At 34.4% G+C, this 14,825-nt stretch overlaps 1 protein-coding gene across 1 annotated transcript in view; it reads right to left on the reverse strand.

Annotated features, from left to right (window-relative positions):
• Window positions 1-3,053: 3,053 nt before the first annotated feature.
• Window positions 3,054-14,825, reverse strand: part of LOC148949348 (bone morphogenetic protein 2-like) — a 39,542-nt gene continuing 27,770 nt past the window's right edge. Inside the window, exon 4 of the mRNA XM_089093384.1 lies at window positions 3,054-5,838. Coding sequence (XP_088949510.1) covers window positions 4,958-5,838 — 881 coding nt within the window. The 3' untranslated portion in view covers window positions 3,054-4,957. The remainder of the gene's footprint in view (window positions 5,839-14,825) is intronic.

Here is a 14,825-nt window from a genome sequence, read left to right on the forward strand (position 1 = left end):
GATCAATTAACCTTTTGGAGCTCTTCCCTCCCCTCTTTTCAAATAAGAAAATTTTTCGTAGGCCCGTAGCTTTTGATATGTCGCAATAAGCGTAATCCATTTTATATATTTGGATTCAGCATGAAAATTCAATGTCTTGGATGTATTAACTGCAATAAAAATTCCTTTTTTTTAGTTCCGGTTACTGCTGGGCCGAGTCACTCCTTAAGTCACCTTATTCGTCATCACGAACTTTTTTGAAAAATAGAGAATGAAGTAATGCTAAAAGCAATATCGCCCAAGTCAGTCAGTTGAATGACCAGCCAGTCGTTAAAATCATTGCCTCCCCCCACAAAACATTCTGACTAGTAACGCCTCTGTAGACAAACGTAATGGAAAACTTATTTCTAGTGGTATATATGAGATGGGCTTCGTGTAGTTTCTTCCTCTTGAATGGAATGACAGCATTATTAAAGTATATTTATTCATAACGCCAAGAAATATAGTAAGCTTCCTTTTGATGGTTTGGATAATACAAAACTAACATATAATATTATATTTCTAGCCTCTCACGTATGTAATGCAGCTGTGGCCCTGGTCCTGAATGAGGAATATTTTGGACGTATGCTTCTTATATGTGAATATATATGACTGAAATAAATTTTTTGCTTTCACAATATAATTTTGAAAAAGCCGGTAAACTAGACCAATTAGGGACGAGAAGTTTAGTAACTTTTTAGTAAATTTCTCGATCAATAAACCAAAACAGAGGGACATGTATCGGGTTTACAGTTGCTTTGAGGGGATGTTAAGTATTTTGTGTTGACGCACCTGTCTTACCTGTGTTGACGCACCTCGTCAACCTTTCTTTAGATCTTGGAGTCTTCCCCGAAGCACTAAAGATTGCAAGAGTGATTCCTCTTCATAAAGGAGGGAAAAAAGATGACCCATCGAATCGAAGAACTATATCTATTCTCCCATTTTTCTCTAAGTTATATGAGAAAGTGGTACATGCCCAGTTAAGTTATTATATTGAAAAGAATAAAATACTAATGGAAAATAAATTTGGGTTCAGAAAAGTGCTATCTACGGATATAGCAGTTCTGAAATTGGTTGATTGCATTAGTGATGCATTTGAAGCTGGTCTCATACCTGCAGCTGTGTTTTTGGATATGAAAAAAGCGTTCGATACGGTGGACCACTCAGAGCTTATTCAAGCTCTTGACTCGATTGGGGTGAAGGGTTCAAGTCTGGAGTGGTTTTCATCGTATCTACACAATCGGTATCAGATAGTTCCGAATGGGTCATATTTATCTTCAAAAAAGAAATTAGAGTGTGGGGTCCCACAAGGGTCAATCTTGGGACCTCTACTTTTCATTATTTTCACTGATCGAGTGAAACATTACCTGTCAGAGGCTGGTGTCATCCTGTTTGCAGATGACACTTTGATCTTTCTGGCAGCGCCTTCACTTGATGTTTTATATAATAAAATTCATAATGCAGTTTCTGAATTTCTAACTTTTTCTCAGCAAAATATGTTAACACGAAACTTTTCTAAAACCTTTTTCATGATATTTTCTAGACTTTCTTCTAGTGCTGGAAATGACCATATCACGGTTCAAGAAAATGTGATAAAGAGAGTAGCAACAACGAAGTATTTTGGGTTTTTAATGTATGAAAACCTGTCGTGGAAAAACCATTCAAGTGCAATAGCTGAAAAATTAAGCAGAGGCCTTGGGGTGATGCGAAGAATTAAAAATCTAGTCCCAAAAAAGATCCTGAAAATGATTTATTTTTCTATATTTTACCCATATATTAGCTCCGGATGCTCTATATGGGCAAGTAATTTTGTTACATGTTTCAAAAGAGTACAAAAACTTCAGAATAGAGCTGTAAAAATATTATCTGAATTTGATGATTCTGATGAGGTTCCTGCTTATGAGCATTTTAAAAAGAATAAGTTAATGGATGTATCCCAAATTCGAGATTACCACGTCGCGATTTTCTCGTATAAATATTTGAATCAGCTGCTCACCCCTGCTTTTGAAAATATTTTTACTTTTAATAGAGACCTTCATGATCATAATACAAGAAAAGCTGATGACTTAACTCATGAGTTTAGGAGCACCGCTCGGGCATGTTTTGTGATTCGCCATTATGGTCCCCATGTTTGGAATATATTGCCCGAGTGTGTGAAAAATGCGCCTAGTCTTCCGGCTTTCAAGTCACGGGCAAAGAAGTTTCTTTTATCTCTTGAGTGAATTTGGTGTTATGCCCACTCCAGGTTGTCATTCTATTTAAGGTATTTCCCCGATTTAGCTTGCTTTTTTTCTTTTTTCTTTTTTTTTCTATCTACTTCTTGTCTTTTCCTCTTTCTCTCTTTTTTCCTTTAATCCTTCATCAGATAATTTTCTTGTGTGTTGAGAAGCAAGGTATGAATGTTATTTTAATTAGCTGAGAGTGATAACCTCGCTTGCCCTTTCAAGCTTATTGTCTTTCTTGGCAGGCGAAAGGCGAATAGTGTTTGTTTTCTTTTTTAATAAATGTATATCTCATCTCATAAAATTTCTACAGCACTTCAACAACCCTTGAATATCTCAACCAGTGCAGTACCGTCTACATCGTAGCCCAACAGATTTCTAAGTAATTATCCTGTTATTCGCTAAATTTATCTACAAATTTGGCATATACTATATTTTGTTTTTATTAAACCTATTTTTTGTCTTGGATAAATGTAAAACAATTGAATTAAAGGTGTCTCCTAACAGGCTTCATAGTCAATTCAATCACTAATAACTAATGCAGCGATAAGAGAATAAAATAAATCTCAAACGAATATTTATTTATGCACTTAACAAATAATAGTCCAGGTACATTGTATGGTCAAATGCCATACTTTACACACAAAAAATCACTGAAGAAATAGTACACAATACTGAAGAAATATATATATATATATATATATATATATATATATATATATATATATATATATATATATATATATATATATATATATATATATATATATATATATATATATATATATATATATATATGGTAGTAGACAAAGGAAAGGGTTCGATATTTTAAGGGGGTGGAGTTGAAGTCTTACTATTAACATTGCTATTAACAATGTTATATTACTAATGAGAGAAAAAAAAAAAACAGTCAGACAAATAAATTTTTCTAGGGTAGCAAGCTTTTTCTTAACACTTGGAAAGATGTACAGGCATTCCTTTGCCATTACCATAATGAATAATATTAATATGTGTAGATATACAAGCATATGTCTTTGAAAAATAGATTGGCAGTCTTAAATAGCTAAAAATAAAATGAAAAATGCCTTACAAATACGTTGATTTGTTGCTAATAAATATCGTAGCATCCAGGCTTTGGTTCCAAGAAAAAAATCACTCTAATGTAAAATTTTTATTTGAAGAATTACAGCTTCTTTTCTTTTTTTTACTTTTGAAATCCTTTTTAAAGACCAATGATGCTGGATTTGGGATTTATGTTCGCGAAGAGAAAAACAGCAAATGATTGCGAAGTGGGCCTGGATTTACTTTATTAAGGTTAGGCATTAGTAGTTAGGCTATACAGAGCGCAGCAAAAATTCAATTCAATATATTAATATTAGTCAATACGAGAAATAAACATAAGTGTATTATTATTCGTTCAATATTTTATTTGATGAAATTTCCTTTCTATACGATTAATTATATAAATATGTAATTGCACAGAATTTTTCAGATTCCACATTTTATAGACAAGTTTGGGAATATAAACAATATATAAATTTATAAAAACATAAAAAAAGAAAAGAAAAATGTCTGGACTAAGACTAGCAACACTTTAAAGTGATAGTGTGTGTATTTTTGCCAGGCATCTATGCAGGGGGTCTTTGGATCCAAACTTTATCGATTGAAATTCTTTAATTTAAACGATTTTCGCAATATCCTATATTTATTTTTATAATCAGCCCGATGTGTCTGTTCTACCAACGTTACCCATACCATCTTTGCCTAAATGCCTGTTTTTTTGTTGTTTTTTTTAATAAGGAGACTCTATAAATAAAATGTTCTTTTGATATAACATTCCATGAGCCTTCGACGTCAATACAGTTACCGCTCATGACTTAAACTGTTGAAAAGACTTAACATATTAAGAGAACGCCTCGAACTATCATTACTCAACTGTAAAACTACGGAACAAGAGAGCAATTGGACTTAGTGATGCAGAAGGTCTTCAACCCTCTTCTATTGCGCAAAAATATTTCTAAGCAAGATCTTATATGCATAAAATATACGGCCCAAACCTGGTTTTAATTCTGCTAGAAACAACCTGAAATTATGAATTTCAGTTACATAAATTCGTAAATTTCTCTTTAATAAAACTCCTTGATTTATCCGTCAAAAATGATTTTCAACGTAAACATCAAATTGCAAGCAAAAACATTCACAACGAAAATGGACGTTTTCCTGTTTTTTTAGTAGATATCTTTGTTAAATGTCGCTATTATTTTCCCGTTTCGAGGTTCAAGTGGATTGGATACATTCTGAAAAACTACGTCCAATTGACACAAAATAAGGATTCGGCTTAGCAATAGTCATCCGTATATTTCACTGGGGCATACATATAAAGGACTGACCATTCTCCTGGACTGCTGCCCATATTAATACACCTGTACAAAGTATAAGCGTGGTTGATTCAAATACAACATTCAATAGTAAAATAATGTCTCCTCTTTTTTCAATGGTAGAGATATACTGCTGACTCTTTCGCGAGTTTTCAAAAGGTTAATATCCTTCAATCTAAACTCGGTGAGAAAGGATGTTATGCTTGCAAGTTACTTCAGAGTTGTATGTAATCAAGAGAAAACTTCTTCAATTTGTCAAATTTTTCCCTTTGCTTCACCACAGGGAAGTTGACAATACTCTGAACATGATTTACCTTAGGTTCTGCACAGTTTGTTATTTCACCTACAACCACATCCTTCAACAACCATGTCTTGATAGTTCTTCAACACAAGTTTCTCAAATTCGTCAAGGTATAACATAGAAATGGATGACAAATCTGTTGGAACACAACAAGCAGGCCTGACTGCTGGATTTACAGAGTTCACCAGATTTTGGACTATAGCATGGTTAGTTGAATTTAAATGATCTGCTAAAGGAAATGGGCATTTACCTTCACAAAAATATGCATTATAACCATGGGGTGCCACAATCCAATCGTTCCACTTAACTTCATTAAAATCAACATAGAGCGGTAGGCGGCGACATAACTCGTGCTTTCCCTTCTTACGGTGTTTTCTCCTGGGAGCACGTTTACTCCTTTGTCGACCTCTTCCATCGTCTGTATATGTTACAAGAAGTGGTTGCTCTTGCAGCCACGTTGTGTCGGCAATGTTTTCATCATATGGGTGTTGTGTTTCCCAGACACTTTCCAAGTTCCTTTTTCGCCTTTTTAAAAGTCTTAAGTGTTCGTCTTTGGCTAGGCTACCGTCAGTGGAGGTCACTTCAATTAATATTCCAAAGTATTTTCTCGGTTCTAACCTCCAGCGATCAATTGCAGGAAATATATCAAAAGTTTCCCATCCACCATTACCACAATTTAACAACTTTGTATCTAAAACACGAGAAATCGGAGTTCCGTCACTCTGATATTTCAATATATCAGAAACAGTCACTTGCTGTTTGGGATGCTTTATAGTACTATTACTTTTCACGCTTCTCCGATACCGTAGTTGCTTTCTAAAAAGACGTATCTCTGCTGCTTTCAGTACCTCAGCTTCGGGTATTGATTTCAAGTCAAACTTGAGATGAGCCCTGTTGACTATACTTCTCTTTCCTTCACCTGAAAATAAAATAATATTTTGACATCGTAAAGAGTGTGCCTTAAAGAACTAAAGATTAAAAAAAAAACTTTTGCTCCCTAAACCCACCTTAGGTTCATTCATTCCTGAAAACCGTGATTTTCTAGGGTTTTTCTCTCGGTTGTTTCAAAATACCTTTAAGGGCAGAATCCTATTTTCGTCAGTGTTGCCATGTTCAACCACAAATAACAAAGGTGATTTGTTAAATGTGGTATCGCTTTTCGTAAGTAAAATTTGAAACCTTATCAGTTAGTCGATCCCCAAAAGAGAACTACACCTTCAAAGGCGAGCTACACCTTTTTTTGCTAGTTTTCACCCATGTTCCTTTTTTTAATTTGACGACAACCAGAAGTAAAAACTCCTGATGGGTTTATTTTTTATTTAAAATTGACATTCTGATTTTTGCCTTCTTTTTAAAACTTATATAAAATCTCAACAGAGCATTTCACAATTTCGTTAGATTCTAGAAACATCAGAATTATTATTCTGCACTTGTTCCAATATGAATGCAAGGTAATCATGCATTACAATCAACAAAATCTATCGTCCGTCCATTTTTCAGGCTTAGCATAAATCAAAGAGCTGCACCTGCAGCTGCCAACTTAAACCGCTCGTTATTAGCAGGTTACTCTAATTTACATAATCAATGAACTTCAATCAGGCGAGGAATCAGAGCAGCGGAAGTTTTTTTTTTTTCTTGCTATTCTCGGATGCCATTCCTGCGTCGGAAACCTCTTGCGCTATCAAAGTGAAAAAATTAATTTTAAACCTTTTGCATTTTTTTTTTATAATAAATACTGAAAATAAGAAGCTCATAATACTATGTTTTCTTAGTACTATTAGCTGGGTAGGTATAATGTATGAAATGTAAGTTCAGTATTACTCAATCGTTACTACATGAGGTTTATACGAGGTCAGCGATGTATTACCGTCAGCGTTTAAGGGGAAGTTATCTCTATATGTTCCATGGGCTTATGTTATATATCCAAAGTAGTTTTGACTTTTGTGTTTTATAGAGATTTATAACATTTTTGACTACAATCAATGAAATCTAATGTGTCGCTTCGACTAGACTCGACATGCCACTTTTTTTCCCTTGAGTGCGGCTTTGGCGCAAATATCCATGAGCACGCATACCTGTCGCATCAAGATTATTGGTCGGCTGTCGATCGCAGAGTACATTATACAGGGGAACCTCGCGAGTTTCAACTGCCATCCTTTTGAAAGTAGGCTGAGCGCCTCTTGACTCCCGACATGGAATCTTCGCTATGCCCCTTATTGGATAAATTTGGATGTCAGATGAAAAGCCATATCTTTTTTTGCTGATTGAGATCATTACTTTTAATCCAAATAAAAAACAAGCATAGGTAGAACGAATTGAACTCCACATGATTATGACCTGTAAAAACGAAAAATACAGCAAATCTCAGCTTCTTTCGAACAGATTTCATGCGTTTGTGAATCTAATCATGTGATCTTCGTATATGTCAAGTAAGTTTCAGATCAGAAGTAGAGCAGTCTAGGTTCTTGAAGTTATGAAGAACAGTTGCTAGATGTCTCTGTAACAATTTTCTCCTAAAATGTTTGCAGTTTTCTCCTATATCATAATCCATGTCAATAATAGGGCCGCTTTTTCGCTAATCAATCTGTCAAGATTGATTATTATATATTTAAAAAACAGAAAGTTTTAATATAATCCACTCTAAGCACAAAGACCTTACTCCTCATATCGTGGAGACCGTGCTGCTGAGTATAATATCTGAATGGTTTTCCCCTCCGAATTGTAAGCAATGATTTTTTGTAGATGCAGGGAATCATAAATGTTCACTAAGAAAATAGTTTTCTATCTATCACTGGAAGCATTATGGCTTTTGTGAGATTCAAATAGAAAACTGAAATAAAAATCAAGATTTGAAATTGGAACAAAAAGAAAACAAAAAACTTTAGAATGCAATTAAGTAGTTCACAATCATTTTCCAATGAATCATTTATGAGTCATAATATGATGATGGATCATAATCTTTCATCCGTCTTCAACAAAATTTGTTAAGGGTGTTTTTACATTTCAAATTTGATTATACTGGTGCTTGAAATGCATCAACAATCATAACCAATAATAGCCGTGTTTTTTTTGACAATCAATCTGCCGCGATCTTACATCTTTTGACAAAAAACCAGTTTTGAGAAAATCCAAGGACTCTGGCCTTATTGCTCAGGCCGCTCTTTATAGAAGCTTGAAGATCATTTTATGCTGATCAGCGGTTAACCAGTTTTACCAAATGGGGGAAAGGGCATGTGTACCCCTTATTTTCTCTACCCCCCAGATTTTGAATAATAACTTTTTTGGGGTGTTTTCATTGAAAATGCCTATGTGGCATTTTCGATGAGAAAAGCGAAAAAAAGACAAAGTTGCCACACTAGATTTAAAAAAATACATCTTCCACCTGTAAATTCCCATTAATTGGCACCACTGGGTCTAAGGAGAACATAATCGACGTCATTTATTCAATGTCCAAGTGGAAAGAAAAATTTTAAGTTTTGGCACTTCTGATCAGACAACTCTAAATTGTAGTATTTGGACTAATAAAAAAGTAGAAAAATCTGAGCAGAATGGGCAAGATCGGGGAAGTAAGATTTTAACAGATTGATTAGCCAAAAAGGGGGCTAATAGTTCGTTTTAAAGAAAAAAAAAATTTTTTATTGTGCCTTCAGCAGAGATATAATTTTTCTTTGTAAGGTCTCTGAAGAACATTGGTTGATAAAAATATAAAAAAAACTGTAGATAATAACGATCGCTATCACGATGGAAACGCAGCTTTAATTATCATTAGCAAAGATCCAAAATATCCAAAAACGAAATTGACATCTTTGAAAAGTTTATATTAAAACACCTTATCGAGGTGGAAGATGGCACCGCTTTTCAGTTATCTTTTCCTTCTTATTATATTAAATGTTTTCCAAAAAGAATATGTCTTCCAGAGAAGTAGAGAGCGAAATTAGAACTTAAAATGAACAGAATAGTTATATAATGAATCAAACGTACAACGAACAGAATTGACCATCATAAATGAATAAATGAAACTCAACAATTGCAAAAATTACAACTAATAATAAACACAAAGTTAAAACGAAAATAAATTACCAAAAATAATAGTTGGGCTGCAGCTTTCCTTTAACTCCCCTAATGACTAGGGTGTCATTTATACTTTATTAAAAAAAAAACTAGATATTTTGAACTTTTTTTCTTATCATCACAAAACATGAGAACAAAAGTTTCCATGAAAAAATGTATAGATGTGAAATTAAATAATATAAAATCAACAGTACTGTAAAAATAAATCAAAAGGAAAACAATGTAGAACAATGCATAAACAAAAAAGTTTGGATGAAAAAATAATAAACTAAGACATTTGTGATAATCAATTAAGTCTTACACTTGTTTTCCTATCTACGTTTTCCTTCTAACTGAATTTTTTTCAATAGTATGGATAATTGATAGCTAAGCAAAACCTTTAAAGCATCTACAGACAATTTTCGAAGCAGTGTGCTTGACTTCCAGAAAAACGCAAATGCCGCTTATGTCACCTGCGCTAGATAGGGGACGTTCAATCTTCGTTAGGTCTTTAAGTCCTCGGCAAAAAGGAAAGACAAACAAACCGCTTATAGTAGGCTTTACATTTAGTAGCATATGGGTCAGTAAAGAGATCAATATCTTTCAAACAATTTTTACCTCGATTTCATTCTGATTAACAACTACAATCCTAAACGGAAATCTACAGAAGAATGTCCCTATAAGGTTATGGAACCGTATAAAGCCATAAACAAGCACATCCGGTTTTAGAAATTCAAGACTTTTTAATAGGGATCAAAAATCCACTTTATGTACTCGGCCTCGGTGCTAATTAATAAAAATATAATACGCAGAATCTCCCAAATAATATTGGCTGCTAAAAAAATTGCCAGTTTTAAGCAGAGCTACTGTAGTCAAGAGTCACTTTATTTCATTTTTTTTACATGACAGATGTTGGCACAAACTAGCTTACACTCTTGCAACACTTCCTATCAACTAAAAAACGATAAATCAGCATACATCTTGAAGCACAAAGAATACCAGAAAATTTTTTAGTAAAATGGGTCTATTCTTGATTATTATGGATAATTAAACGGGGTTGGTGTAGTAAGCCTTGCCAAAGCTGTCTTAAAAGGTGAAACTAGGCCTTGGTTATTGAAATAAATATTCCTCTATGTACAGAAAAAAAAGAAATTCATAATCATAGCCGAAACTTCCACAGAGAGTACGGGAATGCTAGAACGTACGACAGGGGCTTTGGGCTTATAGTCCCAAAATATCTAAACTTTTACGATTTGTCCTATAATTCATTACGTTCTCGCTATAATTCGCCTGCATTTAGAAATATTAAATTTCGACTTTATTCCTGGATTTTGTAGTATTCTGCTCAAATATAGTATATTTTTCAGACAAAAACTATTTTTCTAGGGAGTCTAGCTCTTTCCCGAAAAAAAGTGATCTTGTGTATACCCATTATTATAATCGATACCAGAATCGCCTTTTTTTTTCGCAGTAATAAACCGTAAAAGAAATCTGAAAGGCGAGTTGATTCTTTTCAGACATTAATGAACAAAATTTCAAGACAATAAAGTTCAGTTGTAAATGTTGTATTTGTGTCTGCTTTTTTCATTTTGTAATGAGTAGGTAAGAAAATAAGTTATTAAATTATTATTATTTCTTATCAAACTCGAGCTTATACAAAACTTTACTATTCTTCTATAAAGTAACACACTTGTCCAAGTGATGATATGGCAGAGATAAGTTTGAACATGAATATATCGTTGTTAAGCAAGAAGAACTAGTATTCAGCAAGCAGGTGTTTGTTTCATAAATAATGCAAATACCATTCACATTCCTCTTCTGCTCATAAAAAGGCCATACAATATGAAGGTGTCTCTGACATTATATACTGCCAAAGTTTAAGAATCGACATTTTTTTGCCAAATCGATTGAATATATACGGTTTGACGGACATTAGTCACATGCCCAAGGGGATTGACTAAATGAAGTGGGGGTCGAAAACTGTTTTATTATATTTCCTACTCGATTATATAATTTGGCAGCTTTTTTCGTTCAAGCAAAAATGAGCGCACAATACAATTAAAAAATTGGTAATGTTGAAAAACCTTAATCATCAAATAACTTGAGTTTAATTATGTAGCCTACACCTACGCACAAGGCCCAATCCAGGAGTCTTTTTCGAAAGGGGTATTTTTTCAGGGGGGGGGGATGAAACCTTTTAAGAACTCATAAAAAAAATTTTATATGTATTTCTGTAACGTTTTTGAGTCAGAAAAAAATTTCTTAAGGGGGGAGGTCAAACCTATTCCCTGGATACGGCCTTGCCCACGTAACTGAAACAGACCTCATGGACGTCAGTGAGGGTTGGGCAATAGTTCTCCCCTAGGTAAAAAGGAGACAATAATAATTATCTTTGGAACTTAGACTACTGTCTATTTGCTACGCTGTATCCTCAGATCCATGTAAAACTAAGTCACTGTCATTTAAATAAAGATATTACAACCTAATACTATCTTTAAATTGCTTTATTTTATTACCATTAAACATATTGACTGCAATACATATCACACTATAATAGCTGCCATTTGTCGTCATTTCCTAAAAGCATTCATTCATTTCTATTACCTTTTTACCTATGATCGCCTCTATTACCTATTACCTTTTTCTATTACCTATTACCATTTTTCTATAAAAGGTATTTCTATTACCTTTGATCGCCTGTCAAAATAAAGCGACATTTTAAGATTCCAATACGCACATCTGAATGCTTCTAAAAGAAAATGGAGCTATTACATCTACTCTCGAAATTACATTGATGATGTAGCTGAGTGTTTTGCTAATTCAATCTTATCATTATTACTCATAGTAAAACTCGTTATCTAGTAAATACTGGACACAACAAAGAACGAAGAACAAAGCAGAAAAACAGAAAAGAAAACAAACTGACTTCATAACAAATAAATAAAACTGCGCTTAAATAAAAAATTAATAATAGTAAGTTATATTCACATTGCAACTCTTTACTATACACGACGCATCACCAGAGAGTACTAAGGAAAGTGTATAGTATTTCTGTTATGTTTTTCATTTAATAAGGTTACAGCTTACTCAGTGTTAGTTACTCTGAACGATTCTTGAGTAGCAGGATCTTGGAGGGAGTGGAAACAGTTATTCAGCGAACCTCAAGAAGCCTGAACGGATCTTTCTTTTATATGACTTAGTAGAAAAAAAAGAAAGAAAGAATGATGCATATGCAGTAGCATTTCTATGAGAGATGAGGTTTACCAGGATCAAGTTTTGCAGGACAGTGTGAAAAGGAGTTGAACCAGTTGAAAGTCCCACATACGTGATACTTTCACGCCAGTTGAAAACAAGGAACTCATACTTCTTATTCTAAACTTGAGACCAAGTTCAGGTATTCCACGTTAATTAAGATAATTATGAATAAAAACGGCGCGATGAATAAATTTCATTTTCAATGTAAACCTTGAATCCTAGAAATTGGACGAGTGAGGCAATCAAATTGCCTCACATTACCGAATATACTATAGTTATTATGGTGTTCCAGAAGTCCAGCTCGTCAAATAAGTAAAAATATATTACGAGACCAAGCAAAATTCCTCCCATCCTTTGTGGACATGGGATAACACAAGCGTTACCATCTTGGGGAGGTATAATAGAGCTGGCACAATCCTGTTAAACAAGCCATTTTTTGAATAGCAGCCATTCAAGCTTTATAGCCCTTTTTGAAACTGGTCAGTTTTAAAGTCACATGTGACTTTAAAACATGTGACTTATGAACATGTTAACGGTTATATTACTAATTAGCTGAATCATACGCATAAAATGGCTCTTGCGGGGGCTGCTCCAAAATAAAAATTACAAAAATATGTGAAAATGTAGCCTTATCCAGGAAAAATGTATACATGCACAAATGAGCGAATATGCCTCTCTCTGTCTAAAAAAAATCATATATTTTTGCGTCAGTGGAGGGGGGGGGGAGTTTTTATGATGTAGTTCTTCTTGATGAAGTTTTGAGGACCATCCTCCCTCAGAGCATATTGAGTGAAAAGAAAATCCTAACATCCACGAAAACTCAAATTTGGACCTAGGCTACAGGCGCAATGTTTTGAAACATGGAAGTCCTCAAATGTGCTCCTCTAAAATTTTGGCCACAAACACCTTTGCTCAAAAAAGAGATTTTAGAACTACAAAATAGCGTTGACCTTCACACAGGGGCGAATCTCCAGCCTTTTTATGGGGGGGGGGCAAGAGAGGTCCATACCTGAGTAGTCAAAGGGCATGGGATGCATACTAATTTTTTCTCTCCAAATTATGGGGGGGGGGGCAACTGCCACCCCTTCAAACGACGCCCCTGCCTTCACATCAACTAGTTTTAATCCTTAACAGGCTTATAATCATCCAGTATCAGCTTCAAAGAATGAAGAATGCCCTCCTTTCAAATAGTTCTTCTTTGGCACCAATTACAGCCAATCTGACAACTCTGTCTCCGAAGTCTTAAGAAAATATCTACTGCGATTGTAAGCAATTTTTTGGCTAGATAGCATCGAAGATCCTGAAACTGACTTAAGGCGTTTGTAAGAATAATGCCAGCCAATCCCTAAATTTAATTACGCCCTACTGATATGTCAATTAGTTGAAACCTGAATATTATGGTTTTGTAACACTGAAAGCTATTAAGTAATATTAAAAGAAATATTAAAGAGTCAGAAAATTAAAGGCCGAATTGAAGTTTTAGCAAGACATATAAAGTATTACCAAAACATATGCACATAGAACATTGATTTGCCCTCCCTGAAACTATTCTAAGCCCCAACTTTCAAAGTGGTTGTGAATACTTGGGCTTCAAACTGCAATAAGGGAGGGGAAGGGGGCAATTCCAAGGAATAGCCCAACGAAGACCACTTACAATTTTGACACTGCGTACAAGCGTTAACGCGGTAGAATTGCCATATATAAATATTATTTTCGTTTCATGTTCAGAATTGACGAAATAAGGAAGTTTCTTTTATGTAAAAAAAAGTATTTTTTGTACCTAAAGGTAGAGAGCGATGAGGACAAATGTAAAACAAACCAAAGATATCCTCTTTATGAATGGGGAGGCTATCACCACCACTCAACTGCAGCTCTTTATGACAAAATATGACTAGCGGCTTCGTGGAAGCATGATGGAATGCAACAGATATAGCAAGACGGTAATTACGAGTGTCTTATTTACTGATTGTCTTGCAAAATATTTGAACTGTCAATGGTGTTTAAAGCAAATACAACCAAATGAGCCATTCATCGTATAAGCTTTCTGATGATTTAAACTTTATATTACACTTTTCTTGCGTTAAACGCATTCATCCTTGAAGCATTAACGTAAAAAAAAGTCAAATTTTAGCATAAACAGTAGGGAATTGAGTGGGGGGCCGTCTTCCTCACACATGGGATAATCTCTGTCTGTTTTAAGTTATAACGTAACTCTTTGCTTTCAATTGAAACAAAATGATCGTTGATGTATAATTTATGTTTGAAGTATTCAGCGTTGGCCTAAATATAAGGGGGCGATCACTCCTCGAGCTCCGGTGCATGAGTTACAGTTTAAGTCTCGTCTGACAATCTTTAGAGAATAAGGGGTCATATTTTCGTTAAATTCAACCCTCCATCAGTGTGCTTCCATCTAACAACTATCGTCGTTTCCTGTTAAAAATTGTCATTTCCACAATAAGAGAGTAGCTTCCATTCCCTGAACGCTCATTTAACTCGTCTACGCCACGCATGTTTGTCCAAATCAAGGGAAACTAGAAAAAATCCTCTCTCTATATTGATCTGTTGAATATCTCAAGGGAAATTTGAAAAACTGGGCCTAAA

This window comes from Artemia sp. Qi Xiang Cuo, chromosome 8 (genome assembly GCF_049724085.1).
Source record: "Artemia sp. Qi Xiang Cuo chromosome 8, ASM4972408v1, whole genome shotgun sequence".
Classification (NCBI taxonomy): domain Eukaryota; kingdom Metazoa; phylum Arthropoda; class Branchiopoda; order Anostraca; family Artemiidae; genus Artemia; species Artemia sp. Qi Xiang Cuo.